The 21,859-nt window shown below is 37.4% G+C and overlaps 1 protein-coding gene across 1 annotated transcript in view; it reads right to left on the bottom strand.

The window, feature by feature from the left end:
* ITPR2 (inositol 1,4,5-trisphosphate receptor type 2) overlaps positions 1 to 21,479 on the bottom strand; it is a 502,163-nt gene extending 480,684 nt beyond the window's left edge. Inside the window, exon 1 of the mRNA XM_081311949.1 lies at positions 18,275 to 21,479. Coding sequence (XP_081168075.1) covers positions 18,275 to 18,366 — 92 coding nt within the window. The 5' untranslated portion in view covers positions 18,367 to 21,479. The remainder of the gene's footprint in view (positions 1 to 18,274) is intronic.
* Between the last annotated feature and the right edge of the window lie 380 nt (positions 21,480 to 21,859).

The following is a 21,859-nucleotide window of genomic DNA, read 5'->3' on the forward strand; positions in this document are numbered from 1 at the left end:
CAAATTTAGAATCCTTTACGATGTAAACCAACTTGTTTCTCAACCTCCTGCCTTTTCATGGAATGATACTTAAGACTTTTCGACAAAAAAATGTCACTAGAAAAGATAATCTCATTTGACATTTTGGTAAGATTTTCCCAATTCCTCCCAAAATGGTGTGACTTTCTTGCCTTCTAGAAAGGTGAGAGAAAAAGCCAGGGCCACTACTCCATGACTGGGCCCCGCCACAGTCTTTCTGTAGCACAGGGGCTCATTTCTCTGTCTATATCTGTCTTCTCATTCTGTTTCATAATGCCAAGCTTTAAATAGCTTTTAGTTAAATATACCCAAAATATTTTTAAACTGCCTTTTTAAGCAATTGCTTTCAGGGTTTGATAGCCTTACTAGTGTGATGTTTTACCAACCAAACTTCTAGTCACAAAAGTGACAAACGTCCACCATTACCTTACCTCCTTAAACACACTATAAAAAACAAATATAGATTTAGGAATATACTCATTCTATTCCCCTAAACCAACCCTTATTTCAGCTTTTCTTTTTTTAATTTTGTTTAGCTTTACATATTCAAGCATAATGCCATTCATAGTTATAAATTACATGGAAAAATAAATCCATTAGGACACAGACAATTCTTCAACTGTGTGATGCTTTGGGGTTGTACACTAAGGGCTTTGTCATTGAAAGGCCACATCCATGTAAGATGAAGACATCTCCTGCCAGGAGGCATAGAAATTATCCTTAATCATAAAGAATAAGAAACCTTCACCATTTCATTCTACTTTTGCTTTTGTCCTGTCTGAGAAAGTTCTGCGAGAAGCACATGCTTCAAAAGTTTACTCTGGATTAAGATCTACTACTTACCAATAGAACCACACCTTTTTTAGTTTTCTCTCAAAGTGATTTTAAGGATAATCTCTACTCTTAGTGGTTGCTCAAAGTTCTTATAGTTGTTTTTTCATAATGTCATATTTCCCAAAATTAATTAGTGAAACGACGTCTCTTCAGTTACCTGCTTTATTCGGTGTTCTAAACCAGTGAACTCTAAGTATAAAAAAGCCATGGCTTAGGGACTTGCCATTTTCCCTACAGCCACCCCTTTCTCTTCTGCTTAGCAAGCACCACGGGGACATTCAGTCTCCCTTCCTTTCACACACCCATCAAAAGCCTCTTCCCTGCCGGTCTGAAATCTGAATCCCAACCACTTGGCAGTAAAGGGCTGTCACCAGGCCAGGCTCCCTGCAGGAGCATTCCAAACATTGCCTAAAGACTCCCTAGTAGCAGAAGTTTTCTTAAAAGGACTTGGAATTTAAAAACAGGAACAGAGAAAATGTGATAGGAAATGCTTTATTTTCACTTAATGTCACATTTCCTTGAATTTATGGATATCTAGATTTAGACACATTGCTCTGCTTAATCTTTCACCCTTTAATCTTTCCTGAATGCTAGAGTTCAAAGAAACAGCTGGACCACATTTTGAATTTTATTTGTTTGTTTGTTTTTAACAGTCGACAAAATTTGAAGCTATCTTCCTCTCTTATACTTTGAACTAAAAAAGGGGAGGGGGGATTGGGGTTGTGGCTCAGTGGTAGAGCGCTTGCTTAGCATGTGTGAGGCACTGGGTTTGATTCTCAGCACCACATAAAAATAAATAAATAAAATAAAGGTCCATCAACAATTAAAATAATATTTTTAAAAAAAAACAGAGGCTGGGGTTGTGGCTCAGTGGTAGAGTTCTTGCCTAGCACATGCGAGGCCCGGGGTTCGATCCTCAGCACCACATAAAAATAAATGAAATAAAAATAAGAATAAAAATAAAAAAAACTAATAAGGAGAGGATACCTTAATGACAATCCAGGTATCATGATTTATCTGTGAAGTTGTAGTCAGATGATAATTAGAGTATAGTTTTAAAAAGCCAAAAACAAGATGTTTAATTTTTGATATAACTAAAACAATATTTGTTTTCCAAATATGTCCTTTTATCAATAAACATAAAATAGAATCGTGCAGCAGAGGAGATACTTTCATTCTTTTTGAATTATAAAAATCTGAAAAAAAATAAGCCATTGATATTAAAATACGTAATTTGATTCAACCCTTGCTATTAAAAAGGAGTAGGTGATCTCCCTATGACTTAATCACTTTAAAAGCATCTAATACTAATTTTTTAAATGTCTACCATGAAACAGGTTTAATGTCACTTCTTACCCCCAAAGGACCACACACAGATATTATCAGTACTCCTAAAAGGGAAAAAAAATTATTTTTGGACTGGGAATTAAATCCAGGGTGCTTTACCACTGAGCTATATCTCCAACCCTTTTTCTCTTTTTTTTTTTTTTTTTTTTTGGCCGGTGGGGAGTGGGTATCAGGGATTAAACTCAGGGGCACTTGACCACTAGAGCCACATCCCCAGCCCGATTTATTTATTTATTTATTTATTTATTTATTTATTTATTTATTTATTTAGAGGCAGGGTCTCACTGAGTTTCTTAGCGTCTCACTGTTGCTGAGGCTGGCTTTGAACTAAGGATCCTCCTGCCTCAGCCTCCGAAAATCACTGGGATTACAGGCGCTCAGCAGGATATTTTGATACAGGGTCTCACTAAATTGCAGAGGCTGGCCTAGAATTTAGAATCCTCCTCAGCCTTTGGAGTAACTGGGATTACAGGCGTGTACCTGGAAACTAGACCAGTATCCCTAGTTTAAAGATGAGGAACTTGATTCAAAGTTAAATGATTTTCCAAGTTGTCAAAACCTCTTCAGGGCATAACAAATTCATTCCTATGCACCTGAGTAGCTCTTTCTGCAATTCACACTGCTTTTAAAGACTCATTATCAAACATTTATTTATTCAACGATTTAACTTCAACCTTGAAATTAAATGATTTATACAGTCATGTCAATAATCTATCAATATCTTCAATATTTCAACATGCATCCAAATTTTAAGTAAGAAAGAAGAAAAAAAAGTTGAAGATACTTTTTATTTATTTATTTGTTTATTTATTTATTTTTGGTACTGGGGATTGAACTCAGGCACTTATCCACTGAACCACATCCCCAGCCCCCTTTATTTTTATTTTGAGACAGGGTCTCACTGAGTTGCTTAGGGTCTCGATAAGTTGCTGAGTAAACACAATAGACACAATACTTTTATTTTATTTATTTATTTTTATGTGGTGCTGAAAATCAAATCCAGTACCTCACACATGCCAGTCAAGTATTCTACCACTGAGCTATAACTCCAGCCCCAGATACTGACTTTAAGAGTTAAGAAAATTTACTTTAATTATTCTAAAAGATTACACAAAGATCACATTTCAAATATTACATATTCTATAGTAACTAGAAATTAAAATTCATATTTAGTTTGAGCACAATATAAATTAGATTTTTAACATGGAGAACATTTAAATTTTAAATATTTAAAGCATTTTAGCAACAAAATTTTCTAATTTTTGAGATCTAAATTAATGATCTTTTGATTTTAAAATTCAAATTTTAAGTTTAGAAAATTTTAAACCCTGATTATATTACACTCCACATCGTATCCTCTTTTTTTTAATATTAATTTATTTTTGTTCTTTAGTTTTCGGTGGACACAACATCTTTACATGGTGCTGAGGATCAAACCCAACACCCTGCGCTTTCCAGGGAAGCGCGCTACCGCTTGAGCCACATCCCCAGCCCCACATCGTATCCTCTTCATTAAAATAATTAATTTATGTTCTCTATGTGCATATAAGTGCCACTATTATGCCATAAAATAGGTAAACTGTTTATATCTAAGCAAAAGTTGTCTAAAAAAAGGCAAGAAATTAACCAATCGCACTGGTACACGCCTATAAGGCCAGGCCTCAGGAGGCTGAGGCAGGAGGATCCCAAGTTCAAAGGCAGCCTCAGCAAAAAGTAAGGTGGTAAGCAACTCAGTGAGACCCTGTCTCTAAATAAAAGACAAAATAAGTTTGGGAGGCTAGGGTTGCAGCTCAGTGGCAGAGCGCTTGCCTAGCATGCGTGAGCACTGGGTTTGATTCTCAGCATCACATAAAAATAAAATAAAGGTATTGTGTCCACCTACAATTAAAAAAATAAATGTTAAAAAAAAAATAAGGCTGGGGACTGGGGTGGTAGCTCAGTGGTAGAGCGCTCACCTAGCACATGTGAGACCCTGGGTTAGATCCTCAACACCACATAAAAATTAATTAATTAAATAATTTTTGAAAAAAGTATTGTGTCCATCTACAATTAAAAAATTTTTTAAAAATAAGTAAATAAATAAGGCTGGGATGTGGCTCAGCGGTTGAGCATCCCTGAGTTCAATCCCCATAACAAAAAAAAAAAAAAAGAGAGAAATTAAACTTACTATAAGAAAGACAGATTCAAATACATATGCTTTCATGAATGAGAACCATTAATCAGAGTTCTATGCTCATGAATAATGTGCTTCTTTTTAAAGTTGTCATATGCTCCTCTTTTTTAAATTTTGCATCAACATTATTGAGATATAATTTAGCAACAATAAACTGCTGCCTTTTCTTTTTAATCCCTTACCAGTACTCCCACCCTTGATTTCCTCAGAATCCTCTTCTTCACTAACAGATGCCAAAGTAATGTTTAGGCCACTCCAGGCTACTGAAGCTTTGTGATGGCATATAAATTCTCATCAGGAAGAAGCAGAAACAGTTCTGAAAGCCCCCAAAAAAAACAAACGGTAGCCTGGAAATGAGACTAGCGCCAATTAGCCTCCTTTGGGACAACACCTGCCCAGGATGTGACTAATACTGATAGTACAGCAGAATCCGGGGAGATAGAGAGCAAGTCCTGCAAACTGTGATGCCAAGATTTCCCAGTTACCTATCACAACATCCTCTTGTTTTGCTAGAAATGTCTTCAATTGAGTTTTCTGATTCTTGCAACCAAAAAACATCCTAATAAAACTAGTGTCTTCACATAACACTCATTCTTGGTCACATCCAGGAGTCTGGCACTTTTTGAACTCTTTCCCATCACCAGTTACTCTGGTAAACCTAGAAAGAGCCAACTGGCTTAAACATCACCATAAGGAATTTAGGATGGCTAACAGGAAATAACTTCTCATAGAGAAATTTTCAAGGGAGGGGTTACAAAGTAGTTTCTCTTTCAAAGTATTTTTTTAAAGCTTTAATGTTTTCAAGGTTCTTCTATACTTTGTGAACATGAGTATATTACATTTACAATAAACAGAAAAATCTTCTTTTAATGCATAATTAAAAGAAGGCAAAGGCCTGAATAATTTTTATTCATTAAGAAGATCAAGAGGCAGGAATAAAGATGTACTTTTTATGCCTTTTCAATCCCCATGATTTTGTCTAAAAACTGTGAGTATTCCCAAGAGAAATATTATAATTTGATTAGTTGCTATTTAAAATTTGACAAGATTTTCTCCCACAAATTTACTTATTTGTTAAACTGATTAACTATCCACATCAGATAAATTGTTTTTGCTAATCTACATCTAACAGTCACAGAAGTTCAATCAGAATTCTTGCCAAGAGAGAGTAGCACCAGCTGTTCATTGGAAACGTATATAAAAACTATTTCCTATTGGCTTCAAAACAAATACATGTTTTATGTCAATAAATAAGACAAAAAATTGCTTCATTACTATGTTCTAGTAGAGAAGAAATTTTAGCAACTAAAAGAGCATGTAAGCTTTAAAATTTAACAAAACATGAAAATTCTAGTCAAAGAAAATAATATATATATCAAGCATTTCTAAGACTATTACTAATGCTGATACACTCCAAGTGTTTTTAGTACATCAAATGAATTACATGCATCAAACCAGAAACAAAATAAAAACATAAGTATTCACAATTTAATAACATATATTATTAAAGAAAGAAAAAAACAAAATAATAATAGATAAGGCAGCCTGGCTCCAGAAGCCTACTAGGCAAACATCAGCTTAAAAACTGGTATACTACAAAATTTTATAAACATAAAACAGCAGCACTTTTAACAACCATGCAATAGGAACTCAACTAAGTTTCCAAAAAGACATTCATGCTAATTTTCCAGATATAATAATATAAATAATAACAGTGATAGCTTCCACCTAGTTTGCACTTAGATGCCTGGTGCTACCAACCTGATGGTGACCAAGCATTTGACATATATTAATTTCCATTAGTTTCATAGCAGTACTACAAACTGAGCAATAATCCTACCTTGCAGATAAGAAAGCTGAGATATTTAATATTAAATAACTTCTGAAGGTCACACTATAAAAAAAAAGTGGAGCAATAATTTGAAATCAGATTCATCTGAGCCAAAAGCCCACACTCTAAACCATATACTAATTATTCATTCAATATATTTCTTGAGTACCTACTGTGTGACAGATACTATGAAAATCCCAGGGGACATAATATTAACAAAATAATGTGAAGTCTCTGCCCTTAGGGAGTTTAAAGTCTAATGGAAGAAGTAAATATAATCAGACACTCATAGAAATAGAAGCAAAATTAAAACCACAACTGTGATCAATTTTATGAAGGAAAAGGATATGGTGCTGTATAGCAGAGAGGATCTCTCACAGTCTGAGAGATCAGTGACAGTTCACCACAAGAGTCACAGAGCTGAAATCTGAATGAGAAATAGGTGAAAGTCTTGCAGGTAAGAAGGGAAACTGACCAGAGGGGGAGCACATGTAAAGGCCTTGTGGCAATAGGAAGCTCATAAAATTCATGCAACTAAAAAAGAAGGCAGAGAGCTAGAGGAAGGGTGCATAGTACAAGATGTAGCTCACACACAGCTCAGAGACTTGGAAAACCAGAAGTGAATTACATTTTATCCAGATATGAACAAATGAAAATTTCTTTCAAATCTGTACCTTTAGTTTTTTCAAGTAATTATGCCTCAATAGCAATGGTGAATATTTTCATTCATAAATCTTTTTTAGGTCTAAAGGGAAGAACTAAATGGACACTGTCCCTTCAGTGATTGTGAAGACAAGCTACTCGCATCCCTACACAACTGCTTGGTTCATGCTGTCATCATGTATCATCCCGATTCCTCGGCTGCCTGTCACTTGCAGGCTTCTGTCTGTCCTCCCATTCTCTGATCTTTCTAAAGCAAAACCAGATCATGTGATTGTGCTGTTTAAAAACCCTTCAATGGCTTCACATTGCCTAATAGGGAATACATCATCTTGTCTACCCATCTAGTTTCATATTTTGTTAGAGTATAGTAGAGCCACTGTTGGGGACTTCTGGAAAACTGGTACATTTCTTGGGGCTTTGTTATTTCTAGTGCAATAGCCTCACCTTCATGGTCCAAGATGCCTTATTCCCATGCCCATGGGTGGGGGACTAAACACCTCCATTAATGGTTTTTCTTCCACGTGTAGTATATGGCCTCACCTGATTATGAAGGGGACTAGGAAATATGGTCTTTATTTTGGGACCCATAAACCCACCTACTTCTCTTAGTATGAAAGAAGGGGAAAATGGATTTCATGGAATAACTAACTAGCAGTCTCTGAAACAGAAATTGACATTAACATGTCTTTTTAAAATTAAATGTTTCAAACTAAATGATAATAGTTGCATTAATTCTTTATAATTTATTAGACAAATTGTAACTTTAATTTTTGGAAAAAAAAAACATGCATTATGAACACTGGTGTATTCTTTAGAAAATGCTTATAGACTAACTTTATAGATATCCATTGCCAAAGAAATTACCGCCTGTCAAAATTTCTACATGACAATTTACCAAAATAATTATTGATTCAGGTTCTCTAATTATTAACAAAGTATTTTTATACTTCTGAGAGATTCCTTAGCAGCTGAGACTTTGGAAATAAGCACTTGGTTTATCCCCTAACAGATAACAATGACTTCATTTGTACTAACCAGGAAGGAAGGCTCTGAAATCATGATCTGTCAGGTAAAGAAATAAAGAAAAGTAAATAAAAGTCCCTTTCTCATTTATTAATACTAGAAATGCACTGATTTAGTAAAGTTTTAACAACTTACACTTTCACTGACAGTGAATCTTGATTTAAGTATCATTTAATATTTCTCATTCCTAGCCACCAACAAGTTTAGAATCCTGAATATGACAAAATTTTTTTCTTTGCTTTCCCCACCAACTATAAAGAACCAGAACTGAAATTACCTTCTCTGAAAACATGGTTGAAGCCAAAAATCTACTTGCAATGCAAATGCTTAAGTAGTTATGTCCCTGATACTAGCAATGACCTTGAACACTCTCAAAACAAAAGTGACCGGTCTTTAAATCATTAACTTACTTTGGATCCCTAGTGTAACTGTGTTTGGTGATTTGTGTATTCAATTTTTTTGAGTCACTGTCTTTATGTTGCTTGATATTCTTAAACTAGATTTAGTTTGAATGTTATAGAAATGGAAAAAAAACTCTGATTATGTTTGGTATCATTTATCTCAAAATTACTTTTCAAAGTACTTATATTTTCAAACACTGTGATAGGGGAATACAGTATGTTAGAACTAAAAGAAATTGAACGACAATGTTTTATTTTTTCAAATTATTTTATAATTTGTACATATCTACATTTTCACTTTCTCATTTTTCTCTCCTATGTAAATCCTAAAGCAACAAGTATTCATTCAATAAGTAACACTGTGTTACACAAAAGGAGAGCTATTGTAAGCTTCCACTTACATGAGGTACCTAGATTAGGCAAATTTATAAAGACAGAAAATAGACCCAAAGTTACCAAGGGATAAAGGTAGGGGAATATGAAGATTTATTGTCTAAAGGATATGGAGTTTCTATTTGAGATGATGAAAAAGTTCTGGAAACAGTGGTGATGGTTACTCAACACTGTGAATATAATTATTGCTGTGGATTTATAGACTTAACAAAAATTAAAATGGAAAATTGTATGTCATGTATATTTTTTCACAATTTATTTTAAAAAGGCGCTACAACTTACTACAGTATTAAACTGTCTATAAGCAGTGACAACCAGCACATGCCCAGGCCCTCTGTCCCCTTTCCCCAGTGCCATACTGCCCCAGAAGCAGATAGAAATCAGAGCCCTGCTCAATGATTTTCCTGGTAGCCAGATCAGAGCACTGGGATTCACCTTCATGACATAAATGATTAATCCTAATCCAAGTGGGGCCAAATGCTATCACTCTACAATCTGAAATTTGAGAGACACTAATATAGGAATTACAGGGTCAAGGTCAAGCAGGTGGTGGGACCCAGAGAGAAGGTCCTGCTGTTGGGACTCTCACAGGAGCCCTGGATCTTGGCCTCCCTAATGACCACTTGTCAGTTTCTTGACGCTCTTCCAGTATCCTCACAATAAATCTTCTTTTCTTAAAGGTAGCCAGAGATGGTCTGTGTTCCTTACCAACAAAGAACCTTCCTTTCAACATAATGAAGTCATCTAAATCTTCAGCTTTATTCAGGTGGGCAAAGTGATGTACAAATATCCCTTGCTTCCCAAATCTTTCAAGGTTTTGAGATCAGATAGTAAGAATTAGGATATCAAGGGTCACTGTGAATTGTTTTTGAAGATTTCCAAGGCAATTCACTATATAGTATGCAAATAATTAAATATGAGTTGAACATGAGTCGGAGGTACTTTAGTCTCTTGAGATGTTTACAAATAATATACTTTGATTTATCACTAGAAATGTTAATAAACAACTTTTAAACTAGTTGTATTTTTCAGGGGTTTTTTGTTAGCTTATTTGGGCTTTTTACATTTAGCATTGGTGATCCATTTAAATTCCCTACAAAATATGAGCAATCCTCTTTTCTACAGGAGACAATATGTGGAGAAAAGCAGGATCTGTCCTTAGTGATTGTTTCATAATTAGCCATTACCACTACAGGTCTCAGGAAGCTGGACAACTAGGATTTATTTCATTCAAAACCTAAGTTTTACTGCTTGCTTTGGTGGCTCATACACTAAAATTGGAAGGACACAGAGATTAGCATGGCCCCTGCACAAGAATGATATGCATAATTGTGAAGCATTCCATATTGTTTTTTAAAAGGGAAGAAAAAAAAACCTAGGTTTTGTAGAGTAGAGGAAGGAGTGTAGGAGACGGGAGGGAGGGCAGGAAAGACAGAGAGGAGGGATGGGGGGATCATGAACTGAAATCAAATTCCATGTGTATATGATTTTGTCAGGATGAGCCCAACTACTTAGTACATATAACTATAAACCTCAAATTAAAAAAAAAAAAGAGGTGGCACCTTGGAGACATGATTAGGCCATGAGGCCTTCACCCTCATAGGCTGTTATAAAAAGCTAAATTTGGCCTCCTTTTGCCCTTTCTTGCCCTCTTACCTTCCATCAGGCAATGATACAGCAAGAAGAATCTCACCAGATGATATGACCCAATAAATTTCTGTTACTTATTAAAAAAAAAACCTAAGTTTTCTCTAGAAATCCATTGAGGATATAACCAATATATAATAAAATCTAGCATTTTATAACTGGTACAAAGAGATCTTTATAATGATATTTTAACAGTGACTCAAACATCTCAGTAATAGATAGAACCTCAGTAACGTATGTCTGAATTCTAAGAATTCATATACCAATTGAGATTATGCTTTGTCACTTCCTTAACCTTTCCCTGTATTCATAGGAACCTATCTATGGCCTTTGTCACTTTTTAAGACATCAAAAGAGAAAGAGGGTATGGTAGACTCCATACACAGAAGAAGGGAATTTCAAACCAAGTGGGAAAGTGTGTGTGAGTGTGTATGTGCAGTGTGTGAGTGTGTGTGTGTATGTGTGTGTATGTATGCATATCCACGCAGTCAAATGCATTATAAGGAAAAAATAATTAAGAACTACTTTAGATGAAAAGCTTTCCTTATTTCCAAAGCTTCCATGGAATCTATAAAACTTGAATTAAGTTCATGACTCATGAAGAAAAACTATGAAACACTGGAGATAAGAAGCAGCAAGGAAAGGTGAATAAAAATATCATATACAAAGAAGCTGAATACCTTTTCTCAATTCTACACACACACACACACACACACACACACACACACACACACAAACAAACAATTGCTAAGTTTCTTCTTGACCAAGCTTTATATCCCTGGCCTCATTTTCTCAGGACTCAGTAAATCCAGCATATATTGAAAGGAGACTTTCTTAATAATCTCAGAGGGTCTGAATCAAGTTTAAGTCTCTCACATTTGCTAAAATTAGCATAAAATAGATTCTCAGATTATTGCTTCTGTTTTTGTGTCTCTCAAAAATAACAAACTGTTTGCTTATAGTTTTTCAGATCTATTAAAATGGACAGAAAAATTCACTGATTTTTTTAGATGAAAAATTACCAAGAACACATAATCAATTATGGGAATAGATAAAACAAATATCCATCCTAATAATCCTGCAAAGTTCAGCTCATGTGCCAGCTCATCTTTGAAGCCCCCCCAGGTCATCCAAAGCAGAAGAGGAAGAAGGACTCTTCTGACTTCCTATTCCACTGTTTCTGACCACATTTTTGGCATTTATAAAGAAGTATCTCACAGTACAGATATTCAACACCAGTCTTTTCTGTTACTAAATATTCAAAAGTGCTACACTGATTTCCCAAATATTTATTCAACACCTACTATGTACTAGGAATTTGTCAGATGCTAAGCATACAAAAATTTAAATGACCACATTTTCTTGGTACTTGTTAGTTCCTGGTCTTGCAGCACTCACAACACTGAAAGTAGAAATAAAAACTGCTTTCATTTCTCCCACAAATCCTGGCCCACTGTCGTACCACAAATTGTCAAAGGAAGATTTCATTTTTGAGATAATATTTTATAGCTTAATATCTATCATTTCTTTACATGTGTATCCCTGGCCCATAGTGTAGCTCATTAAGCATTTACCAAAAGAATAAATCATCTTAGCATGCTTCAGCAAAAAGTACACCATCAGGACAGTCACGTGGACTTCTTTCATCATGTGGACACTCTGTCAATTCCATGATTAAAGTTTTTTTCCTAAATAGCCTAATAGTTTATCTCTCTCTCTCTCTCTCTCTCTCTCTCTCTCTCTCTCTCTCAACTCAGGGGCATTCAACCACTGAGCCACATTCCCAGCCTATTTTTTTTTTTTTAATTTAGAGACAGGGTCTGAGTTGCTTAGAGCCTCACAGTTGCTGAGGCTGGCTTTGAATGAGATCCTCAGGCCTCAGCCTCTGGAGCCACTGGCATGTGCCACTGCATGTGCCACTGCATATTACAGGCATGTGCCACTGCACCCAGATATATTTAACGCATTCTTAATTCAAGGTTGGAGATCTATGGTGTGTGTTGTTATAACCTATATAATAGCTATTGTTAACCAACAATTGATTTGAATTTTGAGAAAGCTAATCCATCCTTTTCAGACAGTAAAAGAATTTGTTAATTTAGTTTGAACACACACCCAATAACCCCTCACAAACTAATGTTGACTAAGGCAATAAAAACCTCAATCTGAGTTCAAGGTTACTAAAAGAACAAGTCAACCATGCAAAAATGTATATTTTACGTGTGTAAACAGACTTCTAAAGTAAAACAGACTATATATTTACTGTATGAAATAAATTACTCATCATAATTGCTCAGTATTACTAGCTGGACAGACATTTTTCATAATACATTTTAATACCAATGTGAACTAGGAACAAATTTTTCATGGTAAACATATGACTATTTCAGTAACATGCTTTATTTATACTTTTTAAAATAAATATTATTGATGTAGCTCAGAGGTAGAGCACTTGCCCAACATGTGTGAGGCCATGGGTTCAATCCCCAGCACCACAAAGTTATAAATATAGATAGATATAAATATATATATATATGTATTATTGATTAACAGTAATAAGAAGTTGAAGAATCCTTAAAAACATCATTTTCATTTTAATTAACTTTCCTGACTATAAAAGCAATAGGTGTTTAATTAAAGAAATATATTCAAAATCTGGGAAATAAAGGAGATATAAAAAGGAGAATTAAAAATCAGCCATTCATGGGCCGGGGCTGTAGCTCAGTGGCAGAGCACTTGCCTAGCATGTGTGAGGCACTGGGTTCGATCCTCAGCACCACATAAAAATAAACAAATAAAATAAAGGCATTCTGTCCATCTAAAACTACAAAAATAAATAAATAAAATAGAATAAAAAGGGCTGGAGATGTATCTCAATGGTTGAGTGCCTCTTGGTTCAATCTCTGGTACCAAAAAAAAAAAAAAAAAGTAAAACTTACTTAGTACTTTATAAATTTATCATAAAAGTCCATGGTTACTTCTTTTACATTTATATATGAAGATATGTACTCTGACTGGGATTAAAGTTTGAAAGTTTAGTTCTATAGTAATCTGTCTATAGTCTCTAGGTTATCTTCATACCATCTGTACAATAACAGTTCCAAAGGGAAAATGTGATTGTGAAAAGAGCTACCTGTGCACAAATAAAAGACTTCTTTTAAACCTAGAATGAAGCCAAGCAGTTGCCTCTGAATTCCAGTCTGTCAAGACGAGTATTTAGGGGCACTTGAACAGGGATAGTTGTTTACCTGACTGAGCTCTCACTTTAGTGAGGGTCCAAGGCCTGCAGTGTTATTCATGGAATGACTTCTAGGTTTCAGAAACTGTCCAGCTTTCAGTTTAAAATAGACTTCATGTTGACCACTTCAGAAGCTGTCTTTGAACTTTAGCTGGTTTCAAGTTCCACAACATCACACTTCTAACCCTTAGACTTCCCCAAAAAACTCAGTATTCAAGATTCTATCGTGTATCCTCCCCACTGAACATGTATGCAAATATTCAATGAATTTTTAGATAATTTTTATCACATTATCAGATGCCATAGCCAAAACAAAGCTCAGTTTCTGTGCCTATAGCAGAAAACAATATTTGGCTATTATTTAGAAGGTCCTATTTGGAAGATAATAAACATAACTTGCAAATTATGCAAAAATAAAAGTTCCATTCCATGCTTCATCTATAATTCCCTACTAATCAAACAATTCTATTACAGAAAATATTTTTACAACTATAATAAGGATGGCATAATTAAGAGAAAATAAATCATATCTGTAAACATTTAAAGGTCAATAGAAGAGAAATTCAAGGGACTATAATTAGGAACAATAAAATGTAAGCATTTTCATAGTCTTGTTATCCAAGGAATTAAATCAGAATTACTAACTATGTGGCTCACCCCCTTCCCCACATATTATCTGTTATTGAACATGGAAAAAGGAAAGGGAAAAATTAATAGAATTGGTCAAAATCAAGTAAGAAGTAAAAAATAAGGGCCTCAATCCTTTGTCACTCTAAGAGACTATTGTGACACTTTGATATCAGTGTTACAATTGGTAGTCATCTGACAGTTCTTCAATACCATAACTTGATGAAACCTCAATCCAAAAGTAGCAATCACTTAAACATACATACACACACATACACACACATGCACACAAATATACATACTTTTTATTTCCCAACCTCTCATCTTATGAATGGCCAATGAAGAAATGGCATACCTCACTGGTTCCACTTTCCCTACCATCCTAAGAATTCTGCTAACACTTTTTGTGTTAGTTAGCTTCCTGTTACTGCAATAAAATACCTGATGTAACCAATGTATCAAAAGAAAGGTTTATTTTAGCTTAAAGTTTTGGAGGCTTTCAGGACTGATTGGCCTCACTGCTTTCAGCCTGTAATGGCATAGTACATCATGATGGGAGAATATGGCACCTTATGGCAACTGGGAGAATATGGCACCTTATGGCAACTGAAGCAAAGAGAACAGGAGAAAAAGGCTATATCCGATATCACTTTTAAGGATAAGCCTCCAAAGACCAAACTTCCTCCCACTATTCCCAGCCGCTTAAAGGTTCTGCCACCTCCCAATAGTGTAATGAACTGGGGACCACACTTTTAACACATGGGCCTTCAGGGAAATTTAAGATCTAAACTCTAGCACTTTTATCCTGAAATATCAGACTCATCAATTGAAACACAATTATTTTCTTCTGATTCTTATAAATGGCATTACAGTTAATTTTTTAATGACCTTGCATGGTTTTAATGTTTAGGACTTTCTTTGACTCATGGAACCACAATGTCATCCAATTTTTAGAAATTATAAAGCTCATGGAAGCATATACCCATGCCACATGTAATATTATGTAGGCAGATATTAGGGTAGCATCCCCTACTTGTTAGCTTACTTACAATTTGTAAATATTTTATTTTGCAAGTTGGGTCTAGGGCTATGAAACCAAAGTTTCAATATATCGTAGTTTCTCAATATATTGTTGCAGGTCATTATTTGTATATATCCTGTATCAAAGATAGTGGATACTTCTGGTTGAATTAATAACCTTAATTAACCATTACAAAATTAAGTGGTATTATTTCTCAACAGTTGAAACTTTTCATCTCTGAATTTAGAAAATTATTTTATAACACAGAATCCCTAAATTTGAAAATGATCAACATGTTAATAAAAATCAAAGCAATGAAGAATAGAACATGAACCATGTGGTCCCTTTAGAAATTAAACAAGCCTTATTAAAGGTGCCAGATGCTTTCTGAAAGCATCTCAGAAGTTTCTGCAACATTAATTAAATATCTCATATACAGCAAAGTTTGGAAATGTGTGTTAATAAGATAATCAATAATTGCAGGTTTAACTCTATGTCAGTTCCAATTTTAAAAGAAATAACATGTTTTTCAATGAGCCCCATTTTCAAAGCAGAAGATACACTGAAGCCATTATTTGTCAAGTGAAATATCACAGCACTTGAAGAGTTTGTCCTGATTATTCCATAAGGATACTCTTAAGTCAGAATTCATTTAAGTCCTAAGCTAGTTATCTGCTGCCCTTGAATACTTTTTGGACACTATTCAACGAGGGCCAGGAAACTGCATCAGAGCATATCAGCAATGACTTTCATTCACCACAATGCCCTTTGAAAAGATGTTCAGAAGCAAGTATCAGGACAGAGAAATGGCATACCCAATTCCTGACTTACAGAGTACTACATAATTATGTGAACCCCTGGAGCAGTCTCACTCAAAAAAAGAATATCCAATCAAAGCATCAAATTCTATCAGGCACAGCTTTTCTAAAGACTCTTCTTTAACTTAGCAGCATGTGAACCTTGTCAGATTACTCTCAACATGACTCTGTACATTAACAGAAAAATATTATTCTGTTAATACAATACACAAATACAATCTAAGGAAACTCAACTTTTGAAACACCATCAAGAAACACTGACTACAAATAATAAATATTTATACAAATGTATATGTGACATTCATAGTCATTCAAGCTTATTTTTCTCAAGGCTTAAAAAGTATTATGTGTTTGTAGCCAAAGGAAAGCATACTTGGCTAGGAATCTGGAGACAGGGTTTGAGTTTCAACTTTTTGCACTGATATCTCCTATTTCTAGGGTCAGTCACTTCATTTTTCTTAGAGTTTCCTTATCTCTAAAATGAGTAGGGCAGACTCCACAACTGTTGAAGTTGTAGCTCCATGATTTGCCACCCACAGCCCTTCTAGTATTTGTTTTATAAGTTACCCACACGCATGCCTTTGCTGTATAAGGCACTATAGAAATATGGCCTTTTGGTTTTGACTAGGTTTTATACACTACTCCTAGACTTTTTTATTGTATTATCCACAAATATAACTATTGCTCATAGTCACCAAGGTATTGATAATTACTGCAACAGCTAGTACTTACATAAGTGCTTATTACATGACTATACTGTACTAAGCACTTTACACATATGAACTCTTCTCACCACAAACCCATGGGAAAGAAACTATTATTATTCCCATTTTTGCAACTGAGGGGACTGAGGTACAGGTGGGTTATGTAACTTGCCCAGGGTCAAAAAGTTTACAAGTGGAAGAGTTGGGATTCAAACCCCAAACCCGCTCCTAGAAGCCCATCAGTTTAACTCCAGCCTTGCACTTGGCTAGAGGGTCCATAGGAGGTGAAGTGCAGCAGAGTTCATCCACAAAATATTGGCAGAGTCCCCAAAACTGCACTCATACTATGAATTCTCCCAGGAATAACCAATGGTTTGTGATTTACAAACCCAGCATACATACTTGCAATTCTTATTTCTTTCTTCCCTGCTTCAGTTTTGCAAGTAAATAACAAGGATGGAAAAGAGATTAAACTAAATCTACCTTCCTTCTCTCAATTATTTGGGGAAATGTACAAATAACAGGAACTGTGGGACTACTGGTAACTTCCACATCCCACTGCTGAGTAGGCAGAGCTCCGTTATAACAAGCTTCCAGTCATGGTCCAGGGACGTTGCATGTTAAGTCATGTCCCCCCAAAACGAACAGCTGAAAACAGTGACCAGGCAGACATAGAAACACCAGTTCTGCAGCCTCAAATCTCTAAGACTGAGGTTGTCTAAGAGCCTGGGACCATGAGATAACAAAAAAAACTACCTCTGCAGCAAAACATTACAGTGTGCAATTAAACTGGTCAGTGGTATACAAAATTAGGGCAGAGAGAAAATACTGGTAATCAAAAAAAAAGCCCTATTTAGCTATTCAGCACATTGTTTTTGTATATGTATACTCATATATTTCCCCAATTATTAACCAACTCCAATCTTGCACTTGGCTGAGATTCAAGAGATCTTCCCTATGGGAACCAGAGAAGACAGGTCTGAGTTCTGGAACCCGGGCAGCCGCCCCTAGGCTGCCCACGAGGCGGGGCAAGTCCTCGTTTGGCAAGGACAAAAGGAAATTACTTCAGCGAAGAGGAGACGGTGAGCTCCTCCCGTAGGACAAAGCCACACTTTGGCTCACCACATCTCGCCCGAGTTTCACGTCCAGGGGCATGGACTTCTATCGCCTGCTCTTCAAACCCAGCACTGACAGACAAGGGGATGAGAGCGGTACTGAGAAACGATGGGAAGAGAAAACAAACCCACATTTTAATCAAAACAACCTATGGAGAAGCCAGCGAAGACTTCTTCGCCCGGCCTGTCTCAGGACTTTTGAATCACTTCCTCCTTTTCTGATGTGTCTGAGTTTGAGATTACAAAGTTGCTGAGAAAGTCTTGCCTCTCCGGCAGCTTCCTGCGAGTGAGAGCGGGCGCTGACCCTGCCGGGCGCCGCCACCTCGGGCGGGAACCGGAGGGCGCCGCGGCGCGAGGAGGGACTGGGATGGATTCCGCGGGGACAGAGCGCGAGCGCTGCCCAGCCGCCTCTCCTGCTTACCCCAGGGTGCTGATGAAGCCGTTGACAGAGCCCTCCGCGTATAGGGACACGATGTCCCCTATGTACAGGAAGCTGGACATTTTATCAGACATGCTGCTTCATGTTCCAAAGTGAACCTCCCTCCTCTTCCCTGCGCCCTCGCGGCTCTCTCCAAAGGAGCTGCAGCGGCAGAGGCAGAATGGAGCGCAGGACCGCTGCAGCGGCGCAGGGCACAGTCCCGGCGACAGAGAGTAGGGACTGCTTCCGCACCGCAGGATCCGGGCAGGAGCGAAGGCGCCCTGTGGACACCCCGCGACGTGCGCAGCCCCGACGCCCCGAGAAGCTGCAGCAGCCGCCTCCTCGGCAGGTTTCCTGTTCCTTCAGAAGTTTTCTCTCCAACACCTTTGCTCCTCCTCCTCCCTCCTCCGCTCCCTTCTTCTAGTCCCCTCCCCGCTCGGCGTCCCGCCGCAGCCGTCACCGTCACCGCAGCCCCGCGGGAGCTGGAGGTTGCAGAGCCTCTCGGTCCCCTCAGGGGAATTTTTGGACCAGGTGCTGGTGCCCATCCGATCAGGCGGAGGAGAGGATCCCAGGGGAGGCGGGGGCGACCAATCAGGCAACTGCGACCGGGGGCGGAGCTGGACAGGGGCGGGGCGACTCTGAGGAGGCCGGGCCACCGGGGAAGCCGAGGAGGTGGACGCAGCAGCGGTCGAGGGGAGGAGCACTGGGCGGTGCTGGAAGAGCTGTAGGGGGCCGGAGCCTCCGGGGGGCACGCTGCCTATTCTAACTGGAGAGGAAGGACCTGGGGCGCTACAGTCCCTGCCTGGGAAAGCGAATGAGCCTGAAAGGGACTAAAAGGGTGCGAATTGGTGAAGGGGAGGGTGCATGCATGACCCCTGCTCAGTGGAGTGAACCAGCGAGACTCCTGAACATGAAAACGTGGAGTAGGGGTGTGGATGGGGTGGAAGAAGTTGAAGTGAAGGAAAACATAAAAATAAAAAATAAATACATATTAAAGAAAAGGAGGGAGGAGGGAGTAAAAATCTCGCTTGGCATATGTAATTTTGTTGTTTTGTTTTTCTCAAGTATATAGCCTTAGTGAAACTTGACCCAGGAGCAGATGTCTAGGTGAGTGGGAGCTTCCGTGGCGCTTTCGTCACTTGGCCGAGCCTGCAATTTTTGTAGCCAGCCCCTGACTGTGGACCTGTGCCTTCTCTTAACTTCTGTTAAACCTCCAAGGCTGGGCCTCCTGTGCTTCCTTAACTTCAAGCCAAGGCTAACCATGTACCTCCTGGAGCCCATTGTCACTGTCTCATTGACAGCCCTTACTTGTTTACATTTAAAGTTGATGACTTTTGAAGCTCCAGCTGTTGCACACAAACTGGAGGCAGCACATGTTTGAACTCCTTCTCTGTTGCTTTTGAAGTCTTCACCTTAGAACATCGTTTTAAAAGTCTTTCACCCTACCCTTCTAGAAGACCTGAAGGAGGCAAACTCTAGCAGTAATGACAGTCGACACTCAATTAAAAAAAAATAACTGCTACTTAAGTAATCCCACAGAGCAACGTTTGCAGAAAGGCAGAGGAACTCTGGGAATGCAGAGGGATATGTGCCAAATTATGCAACTAGCCAAAATGTACCTTACAGTTCAATGGTGTCACTCATGTCTTACAGCTCAAAGATGATTTGGGTTGAAATTTATAGTCATACAATAGACTGTAAGAGAAAAATCAGCTTAATATTCAAATGTTTGTATTTAGAAAGCCTTCAGGAAAGAAAAGAATAGACTCTGGATCCAGGAAATGCCAGTACAAAGTCTGTGTGTGTTGAGATAAACTGGACCTAGTCATTGACTTACCATGCAGCTGAGAGATCTCTTTACTTCTGTGTTCTGGAAAAGATAACTTAGCTACTTAGAAATGCCTATTAATGGTAGAATCCCTCTTCTGCCTACACATGTGACATTACTGTTGACATTACTGCAAGAAACTGGCCATAATTATTAAAAAGCTTGAGATGGAACAAGATGATGACTATAGAAATGGAAGTTTCTTTTTTTGGGGGGAGGGGGGTACTAGGGATTGAACTCAGAGCACTCAACCACTGAGCCCCCTCCCCAGCCCTATTTTGCATTTTGTTTGGAGACAGGGTCTCAATGAGTTGCTTGGGGCCTCAATTTTGCTGAGGCTGGCTTTGAACTTGTGACCCTCCTGCCTCAGCCTCCTGAGCCACTGGGATTACAGGCGTGAGCCAAGGTGCCCAGAGGAAGTTTCTTTTTATCCAAGTGATCTATGCATTACATTCTATGGTTCTCCATATTGCACAGTCCTGTGCTATACATCTAATGGATGCTCAACAATTACTGGTCAAAGTCATGAATGTTCTTTGTTACCTCAAGGCACAGAGTTACTGTGGACAACACATAATAATGTTTATGCTCATGAATAATGTTTATGCTCATGAACAGATAAAAGTATCAAGTCATGTACCCAAGTTCTAGCTCTTGGTAAGCATGTCTCCTGGGCCCAAAACAGGGTCCTCTAAAAATTAAAGCCCAGCACTGGTGTCCTGTTGCCTGGCCTAAGAATGCATTCATTCATTTTAATGTATCTTTCAACACTTCTCACTTTGCTTTCTGCTTATTTTTGTACATATTGAATCTTACCAAACTAAAAGTATTCTAAGAATGAAATCAGCGTTTAATTCATGTTTTATCCCTTGTGGGACCTGGAAGTGCCCATTGAAAGTTTCAATAAATATTGGATAGGTAAATTAAATAATAACTAATGTAGAATGTTTTAATGTTAAAATATTTATATTACCTCTGATAATGACAGTAGTAGATGTTGTGAATATTAGTTTAACCAAATAGAGTCTCATGGGCTGAGAGCAGGTGTCATTTCAGCAAACGCTCTGGTCATCATGCCCTATATGAAGAGACAATAAATAGAGCAGAGTGTAATATTTGAAATGTTTATTCCCAGAGGATTTACTATATTAAAAGGTTTCCAGTAAAAAAGTTCTTCCATCAGAGATGTTTTCAGGGTAATTTATAATCAGTGTTTACTTGAATGTTCTTAGATCAATACTAGAAGTGAAAGGGTTTGCAAGCTATTATCTGTCAAATGAGTGTTTCATGAATTGCTTTCCTCTCTTCCCTTCCTTGTAATGAATATAATTTTTTAAATGTAGTGGTTTATTGAGCAGTCTCCTTCATGAAATACAAATAAAATACAATTTTTTAAGTCATCCCATTTCAAAAACACTCTATTAAATCTACATGTTCTGTTTCTTAATAATATTTCAAGGAAAGCCCTTGGATATAAAATATTTTCAATTATTAAAAATACACACTCAGCTAGGCGTGGTGGCGTACATCAGGAATCCCAGCTACTCAGGAGGCGGAGGCAGAAGGACAGCAAGTTCGAGGTCTGCCTCAGCAACTTAGTGAGACCCTCAGTAGTTTAGCATGACACTGTTTCTAAATAAAAAAGGTCTGGGGCTGAAGCTCAGTGGTAGAAAACCCCTGGGTTCAGTACTCCAGTACTGCCAATAAATAAATAAATGAAAATATATGCTCTTGCACGTGTGCACATTCACATACTCGTA

This window comes from Spermophilus citellus, assembly GCF_964194105.1.
Source record: "Spermophilus citellus genome assembly, chromosome: 10".
Classification (NCBI taxonomy): Eukaryota; Metazoa; Chordata; class Mammalia; order Rodentia; family Sciuridae; genus Spermophilus; species Spermophilus citellus.